Source organism: Palaemon carinicauda, chromosome 28, assembly GCF_036898095.1.
Source record: "Palaemon carinicauda isolate YSFRI2023 chromosome 28, ASM3689809v2, whole genome shotgun sequence".
NCBI classification, from domain to species: Eukaryota; Metazoa; Arthropoda; class Malacostraca; order Decapoda; family Palaemonidae; genus Palaemon; species Palaemon carinicauda.
In genome coordinates, this window is record NC_090752.1 from 67,391,661 (window position 1) to 67,409,094 (window position 17,434).

The 17,434-nt window shown below is 38.8% G+C and overlaps 1 protein-coding gene across 1 annotated transcript in view; it reads right to left on the reverse strand.

Moving 5' to 3' along the window:
* Positions 1-15,481, reverse strand: part of LOC137621875 (uncharacterized) — a 34,596-nt gene extending 19,115 nt beyond the window's left edge. Inside the window, exons 1-10 of the mRNA XM_068352381.1 lie at positions 15,372-15,481; positions 15,060-15,188; positions 14,650-14,880; positions 14,390-14,518; positions 13,975-14,154; positions 10,095-10,223; positions 9,783-9,911; positions 9,371-9,550; positions 9,060-9,188; positions 8,489-8,668 (exon numbers count right to left, since the gene is read on the reverse strand). Of these exons, the coding sequence (XP_068208482.1) occupies positions 8,489-8,668; positions 9,060-9,188; positions 9,371-9,550; positions 9,783-9,911; positions 10,095-10,223; positions 13,975-14,154; positions 14,390-14,518; positions 14,650-14,880; positions 15,060-15,188; positions 15,372-15,481 (1,526 nt within the window). The remainder of the gene's footprint in view (positions 1-8,488; positions 8,669-9,059; positions 9,189-9,370; positions 9,551-9,782; positions 9,912-10,094; positions 10,224-13,974; positions 14,155-14,389; positions 14,519-14,649; positions 14,881-15,059; positions 15,189-15,371) is intronic.
* Between the last annotated feature and the right edge of the window lie 1,953 nt (positions 15,482-17,434).

The window sequence follows — 17,434 nt, forward strand, 5'->3', positions numbered from 1 at the left end:
CCAACCACTCCAGCCAATTCTAAATGAGTACTTTCGTATGTAGGGTCAGGAAGAGGGAATTAGGGCTAACTTGTCATTTGTAATGACTTTTTGCAAAATCGCAAGGCAGTATCCTTAAGTTTAAGCCTATCTTAAAAGGGAAACAGACGTCTGGCAAAGTATGTAGGTATATTTTTTTCTCTGGTTCTTTGAAAGAATGATACAGGCCATGGAACTAAAATCCATATATCACTGGATACCCATTTAGTTAAACGTACACCACGTAGTGACAGAAATTTAATTATTTTCTTTTCCCGGTATCCACAAGGAATGTACTGTATGTATATCCGATTGTGGTGCCTTGTTGGGAATGTCCTTGCCTAGTGATCGCCAGACTGGGGTTCGAGTCCCGCCCATACTCGTTAGTTCCTGTGGTCGCTGCAACCTTACCATCCTTATGAGTTAAGGATGGGGGTAATTTGGGGGAGCCTATAGGTCTATCTGTTGAGTCATCAGCTGTCATTTCCTGGCCCTCCTTTGTCTTAGTTTGGGTGGAGAGGCGCTTGGGCGCTGACCTTATGTATATATGGTCAGTTTCTAGGCATCTAGGGCATTGTCCTGCTTGCAAGGGCAATGTCACTGTCCCTTGCCTCTGCCATTCATAAGCGGCCTTTAAACCTTTATACCTTTAAACTCAAGAGAGGAAATCCATTTGTCAGTTAGGGACTCCACCTCACCAAAGGGTCCACAACCTCCTAGATAGCCACGCTGGTGTCTTGTAATAGAAATGTCATTATATACACCGCAAACCATTGACAATTCCAAGAGCAGGATTGTCTTTTCTTTGCTAATCGCTATTACAGTGATACAACTCTGAAAAAACTAATCTGGGGGTGTGTTGACACCCTCAGTTTCAAGAACGATCAAGCTCATCCACTATTTAGGGAGCATATCCATCTCCGAGGGGTTCCAAACCATAACTTGGGTGGTCCGAAACCTTGTGGTAAGGTGTATTAGAACACAAGTTGTTTAATAGATATCTAGCTAAAATTAATGCATGGTGCAAATTATGGGGTAAGAAGTTGAATCCGAACAAAACTCAAAGTATGATTGTAAGTAGGTCAAGGTCAGTGGCTCCTCAACATCCGGAGCTCAGCCTTGGTAATGTTTCTTTAACTCTGTATGAATCATTTAAATTTTTAGGTGGGATTTTCGACAGTAAATTTAGTTTTGAGAAACACATTAGGTCTGTGACTTCTTCAATTGCACAAAAAAATGGCATATTGAGAAAATCTTTTAAGATTTTCATGACTAATCTATTCTGAAGAAGTGTTTTAATTCTTTCATTGTACCTTGTTTTGGGTATTGTTCTCCTGTCTGGTCTTCAGCAGCTGATTCTTATCATAATTTGTTGGACAGAAACTTACGGTCTATTAAATTTCTTATTCCTGATCTAGATAGGCTATTAATCTCTGGCACCGTCATTCAATTAGATCATTATGCATGTTGCATAAGATTTGTCATAATTCTGACCATCCTTTACAATCAGATCTTTCTGGACAGTTCCATACTGTTCGTAATACTGGGCATGCATTTAACTCTAATAGTCAGGCTTTCTCCATCATGAGGCTCAATACTACACAGTATTCAAGAAATTTTATTCCAGCTATGACCAAGATGTGGAATAATCTTCCTAATTGGGTAGTTGAATCAGTAGAACTTCAAAAGTTCAAAGTTGCAGCAAATGTTTTTATGTTTTAAGGTTAGCACTTATTAGGTAGTAATACTTATATCACAAGGTTATCACTTATCGGGTAGTTAAAAGTTATCAGGCAGTACTAATAATTAGTCATTTCTAATCAATTGACGTGAATGTGGTACCAACTGCTTTTGTTAAAATTGTGTGTGAATTAGAAATAGGTCACTGCTAAGACACTCTCAGATAGACAGACAGACAGAGTGTTCCTGACGATCCAGGAAACTCTAGCAAATATTTTCCTTTGTGCAATTCTAAAAATGCTGACACACACAAAAACGTAACAAAACAACCGGCAACTGGTTTTAATGGGGGTTCATCCCCAAGTTTGGGACTGGAGCTTCGTCAATCCTTTTTATTCCTCGCCCGGAGTCTTTCTCTGCAAATGTTTCTCGAGCTGTTTTCTTCAGGACGTTCAAAGTTTTTGAAAAGAGCTTTGCGTGTGTTTTGTTTATCACTTACTCGGGAGAAACTTCAGCTCTTTTGTTTCTTGGCTGTTTTTTTTTTTTTTTTTTATTCCTGTAGGTTTTATTTTAAGATATTTTCCAGTTTATTCAAAATCATTTCGAGTATCGTCTGTCTTTAAATTTTTTTTTTATCTGATGCCATTTTTCAGCTCTCTTGTTTCTTGGCATTTTTTTTTATTTCTGTAGAGTTTATTTAAGATATTTTCCAATTTATTCAAAATCATTTTGAAAATCGTCCATTATCATTTTTTTTTATCTAATGCTATTTTCAATTGGTCTATGGAATTTGCATCATCGTAAAATTTTCCGATCAGATTGTGTATATTCCTTCAATAAGAGGTATGTATATATAGATTCAAATTATGCTTAATCCAATTAGTAGAAATGCCATTTATATGTAAATGTGTTTTGTTGACACCAGTCAGCTTTAAGCCCCGAGTTCAATGAGTATTAGACATTTATATGCACACAATGTTGTGAGAGACAATGGAGTAAGAAATAGGAAACATATTTGAGGTTTTACGTTATATATTTTTGTGAAATCTCAAGTATTAATATATTGCAATGATGTGTGAAAGACCGAAATATTATTCTTTATTTTGATAGGTTTTTTTTTTTAAACCCACGAAATAATTCGTATCAAACATCCTATATAATTGGGAGTTCATTATTAAATAATTTCGGAAAATATGAAGAAGAATTACAGTTAATTAACAAGTTTTTTTCCTCTCTTGGTAAATTTTTTTTAGTAATGTTATTAAATCTCATTTTTTTTTTCAGTACAGCTATCATAATATTTCCATTAAATCATTATAACGGAAGAGTTTCACATAAATCCAAGATTTTTTTTTTCTTTTTTTTTCCGATCAGTTAGTCTTAGTCATGAACTTCATTACATCCTCCACAGCATTCTTGAAGGAGCAGTAGTTTCTGATGCCAGTGTCATTTTATAAGTTCGCATTGGAAGATGTCCTTCTTATAAGTTTGTAAATATATTCAATTTTATATTTTTCATTGTTAGACTATTTATTTATTTTTTATCTTAAGTTGTTATTTGTTTATCAAGCATACGCCTCTTCTATCGACGTGCCTTTTCCCATTTCCTTCTTTTTAAAGGACCGTTGTCCCGATCGGCTGCTCTACCTATACTCAATTTCTTTTAATGAGGCAGATTTGCACTGACTCGCAGGGGTGCCCTTTTAGCTCGGAAAAAGTTTCCTGCTAGCTGATCGGTTAGAATTATCTTGTCCAACCAATCAGCGATCAGGAAACTTTTCCGAGCTAAAAGGGCACCCCTGCGAGTCGGTGCAAATGCGCCTCATTATAAGAAATTGACTTTAACATCGCTTAGACGCCGGTAGCGTTTGTTCATTGCTCTGTACCAGTCACCAGCGTCCTTCTTCCCGCTAGCGAGGAGTCCTGGAGTTATTTACTTATAAGCAATGATTTTAAATTAGTATAAGCGTCCCCTCAAAATAATGGCTAAATATTTAGATATGAACACACGGGCACCCCTTTCTCACCAAGGTATGACTACTCCCTCTTCTCCCTCTTGGGCGAGACCGGAATATATATATATATATATATATATATATATATATATATATATATATATATATATATATATATATATATATACACACACGCACACACATACATATCCAGACCCCTTCTCCGTATTATATAGGAGAAATTCACTATTATGGATAAAGACGAAAAAATTCACTTCATTTATGTCAGTATCACGAACAAAAATACCACAAATATCAAGTTCAGAATTGTTCATTGAATGCCGAGCTTCTCCGTAAATACAATTAAAACCCTCACCAAAAAAAAAAAAATAATAATAATTTTGAAAGAAAATTAAATATCTAGGAAAAATAAATAGAAAAAATGAAAAAGTCAAGAAAATGGAAGCATTCCATCTTCGAATCCAAAGGCCGATATATAAGACTAACTCGGAAGTCGGTTCGTGATTGACGTAAGCAATTCCGATTCTAGACAAAGAGAAAGTTTAAAAAGGTTTACCCGAGTAAGAGATAACCATCTCTCTCTCTCTCTCTCTCTCTCTCTCTCTCTCTCTCTCTCTCTCTCTCTCTCTCTCTCTCTGCCTCTTACCCCATTTCTTATGGGGTAAGAAAAAGAGAAAGTTTAAAAAGGTTTACCCGAGAAAGAGATAACCATCTCTCTCTCTCTCTCTCTCTCTCTCTCTCTCTCTCTCTCTCTCTCTCTCTCTCTCTCTGCCTCTTACCCCATTTCTTATTCCTTCCCTCTCTCTATTCTTCATTTTACTTTTAATGTTGATCAAGAATAGCTTGGTTTAAGATAGCTTAGACTAAAGTAGGTTGGTTTAAATTAGCTTGGTCTAAAATAAGCTTGGTTTAAAATAACTTAGTTTAAAATAGCTTTGTCTGAAATAGCTTGATCTAAAATAACTTGGTCTTAAATAGATTGGTTTAAAATAACTCAGTTTAGAATAGCGTGGTCTAAAATAGCTTGGTTTAAGATAGCTTTGTCTAAAGTAGCTTGGTTCAAAATTGCCTGGTTTAAATAGATTTGACTAAAATAGCTTGGTTCAGAATAGCTTCGTTTATAATAACTTAGTTTAAAATAGCTTGGTTTAAAATGGCTTTGTCTAAAATAGCTTGGTTTAAGATAGCTTTGTTTAAAATAGCTTGGTTTAAGGTAGTTTGGTTTAAATTATCTTGGTTCAAGAAAGCTTGGTCTAAAATAGCTTTGTCTAAAGTAGCTTGGTCTAAAATAACTTAGTTTAAAATAGCTTTGACTAAAATAGCTCGGTTTATAATAACTTGGATTAAAATACCTTGTCTAAAATAGCTTGGTTTAAGATAGTTTGGTCTAAAATAGCTTTGTCTGAAATAGCTTGGTATAAAATAGCTTGATTTAAGAAAGCTTTGTCTAAAATAGCTTTGTGTAAAATAGCTTGGTTTAAAATAACTCGGTTTGAATTAGCTTTGGCTAAAAAAGCTTGGTTTGAAATAGCTGGGTTTAAAATAGCTTGGTCTAAAAAGTTTGGTTTAAAGTAGCTTTGTTTAAAATAGCCCGAGCTACTGCCGTGATATCCAAATCCTTAACATTGCTATTTATGAATGCATGCCCCATTTATCAGTCTCGCCTAATGCAAGATTTGAAGTTCTCTGGCATCCTGTCAGTCTCACCTAAGGCAACTGATTGATGCTTCTGTTTGTACAGCTGTGCGTTCGTTGCGTCACTGTTGGGTTTTATCTGCTGCTTTGTACAATATTGGTTTTGTACTTCACCCGATTAAAGGTTTAAAGGACGCTCATGAATGGCAGAGGTAAGGGACGGTGGCGTTGTTGTGGCAACCTCAGTTCCCGAGATTCCTAGAAACTGACTATATATACATATGATCAGCGCCCAACCCCCCTCTCCATCCAAGCAGGGAAGGGCCAGGCAATGGCTGCTGATGACTCAGCAGATAGACCTATAGGCTCCCCTCCCCCCATCCTTAGCACACAAGTATGGTGAACTTACAACTAAAAAAGAAACTAACGAGTTTGAGCAGGACTCGAACTCCAGACTGACGATCGCCAGCCAGGGACGTTACCACATAGGCCACCATAACCATATGATTATGAGAAGACTATTCTGTTTTCTTTGATAAGAGATGCTATGGAGCATTAGTTTTATTATTTTTATGTAAAGATAATTCAAATTCTTGTTGATGTTTATGCTATTCAATTATTGTTTGTACAAACACCCCCGATTAATAAAAAAAAAAAATCAAATTTATTAATACCAAGAGCAGTTGTGTATCTATTCCACTGGGAATCCGGTAAATAGAATATTTTCTTTGCTGCACATTGTATAAACATTATAATTTGACTCGTGTCACTTAGTGAGAAATCATTGTTCAAATGTGTTTTGAATATCTTGAGACAGAAAACTTGTGAGACCAGGTATACCTTTGAGAGAGAGAGAGAGAGAGAGAGAGAGAGAGAGAGAGAGAGAATGTCGAATAAATTGCTCCTTTCCATCCTTTTCTAAAAAGGATAATAACGGTAAGTTTTATAAGAAAAATCACGTAATGATATTTATATTTCTTTTTGAATGTAGACTTTATCAAATAAAGAATTCTCCAACGCCAGTGCAAACGATTCCTCTCTTTGAAATGCTCTCTCGTTTCCTATTTTGGTCAAATAAAAGTACGAAATATGTCTCTTTGAAACGCTATAGCTTCCAGTCCTCCTCTTATGAAATTCAACATTTCTCATCCAACTGAAAAGTGTTGTATGGGAAAACAAAATTACTTTTTGAGAGTTTCCAATCTGCCATGTCTATCCAGTTCTACTTTTGCGATTCGGTGCTCATATCAGTATTCCTGGAAATCTGTGTTTCACTTCAATTGAAGTAAGACTTTGAAGGAATAAATGGAAATGACAACTTCAGACACCTTTTTTGTATCAATTTCTGTTTAAACTTTTGTATTAAACGTTCAATTTGAAAAGATCGGTATATTCCTTTATGAGAAATTGTTTAGTTTTCAGAGTTTTCACAGCACAGTGTTATGTAATAGAGAGAGAGAGAGAGAGAGAGAGAGAGAGAGAGAGAGAGAGAGAGAGAGAGAGATTATAAATGCTATAAAAGGAAGGAGATTTGAGACAGAGTATAAAAAGAAAAATTTTAGATATGAATGGAGAGAGAGAGAGACAGAGAGAGAGAGAGAGAGAGAGAGAGAGAGAGAGAGAGAGAGAGAGATTATGAATCCTGTAAACCAGTGGGAAGTCTGAGCCCGAGTTAGAAAACGATAATTTAAGATAAGGAAAATTTATTTTTTTTTTTATTGTGAAAACAGGTTTTGGTTTATAATATTTATTCTACCTATGTAATTTCCTGAGATGCAACTTGATCAAATGAATCTTTAATTCTGTATATTATATCATTAATGGGATCATATTTAACGATAAAATGAATACTGTCATTTAACTCTATCTATCATCGCATAAAAAAGTTTACAATACAATTACTAATAAATTAACGTAATTGAAAAGGAAATTATCAGTAAACCCAAAAAATCCCAACGAAAAATGATAAGGATGATACAGTTAGTGGGCCTCAGGCGGTTCACTGTAGGCATTACTGAGGAAACAGTGCTATTCTCGTTACCTCCAGTGGTTCATTGTAGGCATTACTGGGCAAACTCTGCTATTTTCGTTACCTCCGGCAGCTCACTGTAGGCATTACTGGGGAAACTGTGCTATTTCCATTACCTCTGGCGGTTCGCTGTAGGAATTACTGGGGAAGCTGTGCTATTTCCATTACCTCCAGTGACTCATTGTAGGCATTAATTGGGAAACTGCTATTTCAGTTATCTCCTGCCGCTCACTTTAGGCAGCTATGCTATTTCTGTTACCTCCCGCTGTTCATTGTAGGCATTACTGGGGAAACTGTGCTATTTCCGTTGCCTTCGGCAGCTTGAGAAAGGCATTACTGATTAATGAGGAAATTGAGCTATTTCCGTTGCCTCCGGCAGCTCGCAGTAGGCATTACTGGGGAAAAGGTGCTATTTCCGTTACCTCTGGTGCCTCGCTGTAGGCATTACTGGGGAAACAGTGCTATTTCCGTAAACTCCGGAGGCTTGCTGTTGGCATTACTGGGGAAATGGTGCTATTTTCATTACCTCCGGAGGCTTGGTGTAGGCATTACTGGGGAAACGATGCTATTTCCGTTACATCCAGAGGCTCGCTGTAGGCATTACTGGGGAAACGGTGCCATTTTCGTTACCTCTGGAGGCTTGGTGTAGGCATTACTGGGGAAACGGTGCTATTTCCGTTACCTCCGGTGCCTCGATGTAGGCTTTACTGGGGAAACGGTGCTATTTCCGTTACCTCCAGAGGCTCGCTGTAGGCATTACTGGGGAAACAGTGCTATTTCCGTAAACTTTGGAGGCTCGCTGTTGGCATTACTGGGGAAACGGTGTTATTTTCATTACCTCCGGAGGCTTGGTGTAGGCATTACTGGGGAAACGGTGCTATTTCCGTTACCTCCGGAGGCTCGCAGTAGGCATTACTGGGGAAACGGTGCTATTTTCGTTACCTCTGGAGGCTTGGTGTAGGCATTACTGGAGAAATGGTGCTATTTGCATTACCTCCGGTGCCTCGATGTAGGCATTACTAGGGAAACGGTGCTATTTTCATTATCTCCGGAGGCTTGGTGTAGGCATTACTGGGGAAACGGTGCTATTTCCGTTACCTCCGGAGGCTCGCAGTAGGCATTACTGGGGAAACAGTGCTATTTTTGTTACCTCCTGAGTCTTGGTGTAGGCATTACTGGGGAAAACGGTGCTATTTCCGTTACCTCCGGCGGCTCGGTGTAGGTATTGCTCGGGAAATTCCTATTACCGTTACCTCTGGCGGCTCGCTGTAGGCATTGCTGGGGAAACGGTGCTATTTCCGTTACCTCCGGAGGCTCGCTGTAGGCATTTCTGGGGAAACGGTGCTGTTTCCGTTACCTCCAGCGGCTCGCTGTAGGCATTGCTGGGGAAATGGTGCTATTTCCATTACCTCCGGCGGCTCGGTGTAGGCATTGCTGGGGAAACTGTGCTATTACCGTTACCTCCGTCGGCTCGGTGTAGGCATTGCTGGGGAAACAGTGCTATTTCCTTTACCTCTGGCGGCTCGGTGTAGGCATTGCTGGGGAAACTGTGCTATTACTGTTATCTCCAGAGGCTCGCTCTAGGCATTACTGGGGAAACGGTGCTATTTCTGTTACCTCCGGAGGCTCGCTGTAGGCATTGCTGGGGAAACTGTGCTATTACCGTTACCTCTGGTGGCTCGCTGTAGACATTGCTGGGGAGACGGTGCTATTTCCGTTACCTCCAGAGGCTCGGTGTAGGCATTGCTGGGGAAACGGTGCTATTTCCGTTACCTCCGGAGGCTTGCTGTAGACATTGCTGGGGAAACGGTGCTATTTCCGTTACCTCCGGCGACTCGCTGTAGGCATTGCTGGGGAAACGGTGTTATTTCCGTTACCTCCGGAGGCTCGCTGTAGGCATTGCTGGGGAAACTGTGTTATTACCGTTACCTCCGGCGGCTCGCTGTAGGCATTGTTGGGGAAACGGTGCTATTTCCGTTACCTCCGGTGGCTCGCTGTAGGCATTGCTGAGAAACTGTGCTATCACCGTTACCTCCGGCAGCTTGCTGTAGGCATTGCTGGGGAAACAGTGCTATTTCCGTTACCTCCGGCAGCTCGCTGTAGGCATTGCTGGGGAAACGGTGCTATTTCCGTTACCTCCGGAGGCTCGCTGTAGGCATTGCTGGGGAAACTTGCTATTACCGTTACCTCCGGCGGCTCGCTGTAGGCATTGCTGGGGAAACTGTGCTATTACCGTTACCTCCGGCGCGCTATAGGCATTGCTGGGAAAACGGTGCTATTTCCTTTACCTCCAGAGGCTCGGTGTAGGCATTGCTGGGGAAACTGTGCTATTACCGTTACCTCCGGCAGCTCGCTGTAGGCATTGCTGGGGAAACAGTGCTATTTCCGTTACCTCCGGCAGCTCGCTGTAGGCATTGCTGGGGAAACAGTGCTATTTCCGTTACCTCCGGCGGCTCGGTGTAGGCATTGCTGGGGAAACTGTGCTATTACTGTTACCTCTGGCGACTTGCTGTTGGCATTGCTGGGGAAACGGTGCTATTTCCGTTACTTCCGGCAGCTCGGTGTAGGCATTGCTGGGGAAACTGTGCTATTACCGTTACCTCTGGCGGCTCGCTGTAGGCATTGCTGGGGAAACGGTGCTATTTCTGTTACCTCCGGTGGCTCGGTGTAGGCATTGCTGGGGAAACGGTGCTATTTCCGTTACCTCCATCGGCTCACTGTAGGCATTGCTGGGGAAACGGTGCTATTTTCGTTACCTCCGGCGGCTCGGTGTAGGCATTGCTGGGGAAACGGTGCTATTTCCGTTACCTCCAGAGGCACGCTGTAGGCATTGCTGGGGAAACTGTGCTATTACCGTTACCAACGGTGGCTCGCTGTTGGCATTACTGGGGAAACGGTGCTATTTCCGTTACCTCCGGCGGTTCGCTGTAGGCATCACTGGGGGACACATGCCATTTCCATTGTCCTCTACCCTCACCCAGTTTTACTTTTACGTTATATTCCATCTTATTCAATGAGGCCCTGAATAGCCTTCCTGGTCCCCGTAGTGTAAGATACCATACATCCACCTTCAGAAAATGAAGAAGAAAAACTAACCAGATAAAAAAATAAGAGATAAGATTTGTCTGGGTGTTCGTCATACAAATGCAAATTCCTTGTAAAATAAAACTTTGACCAGCCTGGACGTAACATGTTGACAAACTTTTGTTGAGAATGATACAGCGACAGAGAAATGGTATTGAGAGAGAGAGAGAGAGAGAGAGAGAGAGAGAGAGAGAGAGAGAGAGAGAGTCTTTCTTGAAGGAGAAAATAAAAGTTTGCAAGAACCCGCATTAAGGGCAAATGCTGGTTGTTTGGACCCACTGTTTATGTTCTTGGTTTTTGAATTGTTTAAAAAAGAGGAAATACAAAGTTTTGTGCGTCTCTCTCTCTCTCTCTCTCTCTCTCTCTCTCTCTCTCTCTCTCTCTCTTTGCAGACAGTTGTTTGTTTCTCATACACATTTTGTCGCAGGTTGGAGGTAATGACTAGGTTATTTTTCTTACATGTTTAAATATCTGTGTTTTCATTTTGTTCTATTTTCATCAAATATTGTTTGAGAATTTATTCTGTTTACATATATTTTTTATAGTTATTTATTTATTAGTTTTCTATATACTTTATCATCGTGTTTCATCTTTTTTAATCATATATACATATATTTGTTTATCATGTACACACTGAACAGTTTATTTATCTAACTGATTCTTTATTTAGCCATCTTTATATACCTATCAATCGATTTTCGTATTCATATATCACTATATTTAAATTTGAATATTATTTTATTTGATTGTTTTCGGGATTGTATATTGTTAATCCTTAATCTTTTCTCAAATTTGCCACATTTATCTTCTTGTCTGTGATTACATCCAATAGTAAAATACAATTTACCAGTAAGCCACAGGACTGGTGGGGATCTGTTCTTTCCTCTTAACAAATAAGGGAAGTCGAACCCTCAAAAGATTATTTATTTTTACGATTTTTTATTCGAAACAATTTAGATGTCTTCTTTTCACTTGCCATTGTTAGCAGTGACATTATTATTATTATTATTATTATTATTATTATTATTATTATTATTATTATTATTATTATTATTATTATTATTATTATTATTGTTATTATTATTATTTTTATTATTATTATTATCATTTATATAAATTTTTTTCATTATTATTTCATTTTAATTTTTGACTGGTCACGTACACTATTAATATATTATATTTCTTTCACCAGTATCTTTGGCAATACAATAATTCTCTAGATTGTTCCCAGTTAATACAATATTCTTTTAATTATTTCCCTGCCTCTCACTTATAATAGTTCTGGATACTATTATATCTTATTTCTCTTCCTCTTGTTTTGATAAAGTTTTTATTGTTTATATAGGAAATATTTATTTAATTGTTGTTACTCTTCTTTAAAATATTTATTTTTTTTCCGTCATTTCCTTTCTTCAATGGGCTATTTCCCCTGTTGGAGCCCCTGGGCTTATAGCATCCTGCTTTTCCAACTAGTATTGTAGCTTAGCAAGTAGTAATGATAATTATAATAATAATAATAATAATAATAATAATAATAATAATAATAATAATAATAATAATAATTGAAATTATTAATTAAGGTGGCTGATAATGAGGCATTCATTGTATCTTTTCAGTTACTGTAGTTATACTGGATAGTTTCCGATGACTAATAAATTTTATTGGAGTTCCTCTTTCGTTTATGTTAATTGCGTGTTTTAATGAGCTATTTATGACCGTAATTGGTTTTACAGTCGATTTCATTCGATCAGTAGACGTTTAATGTTTTGAAAATTAAGATTCATGAGAGCCAGGATAATGCATGCAGAACAGAGATGATCATTATTATTATTGTTATTGTTATTGTTATTATTATTATATTATTATTATTATTATTATTATTATTATTATTATTATCAATAATAATATTAATGTTATTATTATTATTTGAATTATTATTATTATTATTATTATTATTATTATTATTATTGCTCTAATTATTATTAATATTATTACCATTATTATTATTATTATTATTATTATTATTATTATTATTATTATTATTAGCTTTCACGAAACTATTTCTAAAGACCCTGTATTGGAGATCATAGTTCCTAAATACTTAAATGATTATACCTCATTAATCCTTTCTCCTTCCAATGATATTTCATCTTCCATTGCACACTCCGTTCTCATCATCTCTGTCTTCCTTCTGATTTATCTTCAGCCCACACATATATACATATATACTCACACACATATATGTATATATATATATATATATATATATGTATATATATATATATATATATATATATATATGTATATATATATATATATATATATATATCTTTGGTAATAAAATAATTCTCTAGATTGTTCCCAGTGAATACAACATTCTTTTAATTATTTCATTACCTCTCATTTATAACAGTTCGTCATTGTCATGATTAATTATTAATCATGACATGTGTGTGAGTATATATATATATATGTGTGTATATATATATATATATATATATATATATATATATATATAGATAGATAGATAGATAGATAGATAGATAGATACTACCGCTAGAGAGTTAAGGCGTCCTTTGACTGGCCAGACAGTACTACATTGAATCCTTTTCTCTGGTTACGTTTCACTTTCCTTTTTGCCTACACGTACTCCGAATAGTCTGGCCTATTGTTTACAGATTCTTCTGTCCTCATATACCTGACAACACTGAGATTACCTATATTCTTCTTCACCTAAAGGGTTAACTACTGCCCTGTATTATTTTGTTCAGTGGCTACTTTCCTCTTGGCAAGGGTAGAAGAGACTCTTTAGCTATGGTAAGCAGCTCTTTTATGAGAAGAACACTCCAAAATCAAACCATTGTTCTCTAGTCTTGGGTAGTATGATATCCTTTGTACCATGGTCTTCCATGGTGCTATTTTCATTACCTCCAGAGGCTTGGTGTAGGCATTACTGGGGAAACGATGCTATTTCCGTTACATCCAGAGGCTCGCTGTAGGCATTACTGGGGAAACGGTGCCATTTTCGTTACCTCTGGAGGCTTGTTGTAGGCATTACTGGGGAAACGGTGCTATTTCCGTTACCTCCGGTGCCTCGATGTAGGCATTACTGGGGAAACGGTGCTATTTCCGTTACCTCCAGAGGCTCGCTGTAGGCATTACTGGGGAAACAGTGCTATTTCCGTAAACTTTGGAGGCTCGCTGTAGGCATTACTGGGGAAACAGTGCTATTTCCGTAAACTTTGGAGGCTCGCTGTTGGCATTACTGGGGAAACGGTGTTATTTTCATTACCTCCGGAGGCTTGGTGTAGGCATTACTGGGGAAACGGTGCTATTTCCGTTACCTCTGGAGGCTTGGTGTAGGCATTACTGGAGAAATGGTGCTATTTGCATTACCTCCGGTGCCTCGATGTAGGCATTACTGAGGAAACGGTGCTATTTTCATTACCTCCGGAGGCTTGGTGTAGGCATTACTGGGGAAACAGTGCTATTTCCGTTACCTCCGGAGGCTCGCAGTAGGCATTACTGGGGAAACAGTGCTATTTTTGTTACCTCCTGAGTCTTGGTGTAGGCATTACTGGGGAAAACGGTGCTATTTCCGTTACCTCCGGCGGCTCGGTGTAGGCATTGCTGGGGAGATTCCTATTACCGTTACCTCTGGCGGCTCGCTGTAGGCATTGCTGGGGAAACGGTGCTATTTCCGTTACCTCCGGAGGCTCGCTGTAGGCATTTCTGGGGAAACGGTGCTATTTCCGTTACATCCAACGGCTCGCTGTAGGCATTGCTGGGGAAATGGTGCTATTTCCATTACCTCCGGCGGCTCGGTGTAGGCATTGCTGGGGAAACGGTGCTATTTCCGTTACCTCTGGCGGCTCGGTGTAGGCATTGCTGGGGAAACTGTGCTATTACTGTTATCTCCAGAGGCTCGCTCTAGGCATTACTGGGGAAACGGTGCTATTTCTGTTACCTCCGGAGGCTCGCTGTAGGCATTGCTGGGGAAACTGTGCTATTACCGTTACCTCTGTTGGCTCGCTGTAGACATTGCTGGGGAAACGGTGCTATTTCCGTTACCTCCAGAGGCTCGGTGTAGGCATTGCTGGGGAAACGGTGCTATTTCCGTTACCTCCGGAGGCTTGCTGTAGACATTGCTGGGGAAACGGTGCTATTTCCGTTACCTCCGGCGACTCGCTGTAGGCATTGCTGGGGAAACGGTGTTATTTCCGTTACCTCCGGAGGCTCGCTGTAGGCATTGCTGGGGAAACTGTGTTATTACCGTTACCTCCGGCGGTCGCTGTAGGCATTGTTGGGGAAACGGTGCTATTTCCGTTACCTCCGGTGGCTCGCTGTAGGCATTGCTGGGAAACTGTGCTATCACCGTTACCTCCGGCAGCTTGCTGTAGGCATTGCTGGGGAAACAGTGCTATTTCCGTTACCTCCGGCAGCTCGCTGTAGGCATTGCTGGGGAAACGGTGCTATTTCCGTTACCTCCGGAGGCTCGCTGTAGGCATTGCTGGGGAAACTTGCTATTACCGTTACCTCCGGCGGCTCGCTGTAGGCATTGCTGGGGAAACTGTGCTATTACCGTTACCTCCGGCGCGCTATAGGCATTGCTGGGAAAACGGTGCTATTTCCTTTACCTCCAGAGGCTCGGTGTAGGCATTGCTGGGGAAACTGTGCTATTACCGTTACCTCCGGCAGCTCGCTGTAGGCATTGCTGGGGAAACAGTGCTATTTCCGTTACCTCCGGCAGCTCGCTGTAGGCATTGCTGGGGAAACAGTGCTATTTCCGTTACCTCCGGCGGGTCGGTGTAGGCATTGCTGGGGAAACTGTGCTATTACTGTTACCTCTGGCGACTCGCTGTTGGCATTGCTGGGGAAACGGTGCTATTTCCGTTACTTCCGGCAGCTCGGTGTAGGCATTGCTGGGGAAACTGTGCTATTACCGTTACCTCTGGCGGCTCGCTGTAGGCATTGCTGGGGAAACGGTGCTATTTCTGTTACCTCCGGTGGCTCGGTGTAGGCATTGCTGGGGAAACGGTGCTATTTCCGTTACCTCCATCGGCTCACTGTAGGCATTGCTGGGGAAACGGTGCTATTTTCGTTACCTCCGGCGGCTCGGTGTAGGCATTGCTGGGGAAACGGTGCTATTTCCGTTACCTCCAGAGGCACGCTGTAGGCATTGCTGGGGAAACTGTGCTATTACCGTTACCAACGGTGGCTCGCTGTTGGCATTACTGGGGAAACGTTGCTATTTCCGTTACCTCCGGCGGTTCGCTGTAGGCATCACTGGGGGACACATGCCATTTCCATTGTCCTCTACCCTCACCCAGTTTTACTTTTACGTTATATTCCATCTTATTCAATGAGGCCCTGAATAGCCTTCCTGGTCCCCGTAGTGTAAGATACCATACATCCACCTTCAGAAAATGAAGAAGAAAAACTAACCAGATAAAAAAATAAGAGATAAGATTTGTCTGGGTGTTCGTCATACAAATGCAAATTCCTTGTAAAATAAAACTTTGACCAGCCTGGACGTAACATGTTGACAAACTTTTGTTGAGAATGATACAGCGACAGAGAAATGGTATTGAGAGAGAGAGAGAGAGAGAGAGAGAGAGAGTGAGAGAGAGAGAGAGAGAGAGAGAGAGAGAGAGAGAGAGAGAGAGAGAGAGTCTTTCTTGAAGTAGAAAATAAAAGTTTGCAAGAACCCGCATTAAGGGCAAATGCTGGTTGTTTGGACCCACTGTTTATGTTCTTGGTTTTTGAATTGTTTAAAAAAGAGGAAATACAAAGTTTTGTGCGTCTCTCTCTCTCTCTCTCTCTCTCTCTCTCTCTCTCTCTCTTTGCAGACAGTTGTTTGTTTCTCATACACATTTTGTCGCAGGTTGGAGGTAATGACTAGGTTATTTTTCTTACATGTTTAAATATCTGTGTTTTCATTTTGTTCTATTTTCATCAAATATTGTTTGAGAATTTATTCTGTTTACATATATTTTTTATAGTTATTTATTTATTAGTTTTCTATATACTTTATCATCGTGTTTCATCTTTTTTAATCATATATACATATATTTGTTTATCATGTACACACTGAACAGTTTATTTATCTAACTGATTCTTTATTTAGCCATCTTTATATACCTATCAATCGATTTTCGTATTCATATATCACTATATTTAAATTTGAATATTATTTTATTTGATTGTTTTCGGGATTGTATATTGTTAATCCTTAATCTTTTCTCAAATTTGCCACATTTATCTTCTTGTCTGTGATTACATCCAATAGTAAAATACAATTTACCAGTAAGCCACAGGACTGGTGGGGATCTGTTCTTTCCTCTTAACGAATAAGGGAAGTCGAACCCTCAAAAGATTATTTATTTTTACGATTTTTTATTCGAAACAATTTAGATGTCTTCTTTTCACTTGCCATTGTTAGCAGTGACATTATTATTATTATTATTATTATTATTATTATTATTATTATTATTATTATTATTATTATTATTATTATTATTATTATTATTATTATTGTTATTATTATTATTTTTATTATTATTATTATCATTTATATAAATTTTTTTCATTATTATTTCATTTTAATTTTTGACTGGTCACGTACACTATTAATATATTATATTTCTTTCACCAGTATCTTTGGCAATACAATAATTCTCTAGATTGTTCCCAGTTAATACAATATTCTTTTAATTATTTCCCTGCCTCTCACTTATAATAGTTCTGGATACTATTATATCTTATTTCTCTTCCTCTTGTTTTGATAAAGTTTTTATTGTTTATATAGGAAATATTTATTTAATTGTTGTTACTCTTCTTTAAAATATTTATTTTTTTTCCGTCATTTCCTTTCTTCAATGGGCTATTTCCCCTGTTGGAGCCCCTGGGCTTATAGCATCCTGCTTTTCCAACTAGTATTGTAGCTTAGCAAGTAGTAATGATAATTATAATAATAATAATAATAATAATAATAATAATAATAATAATAATA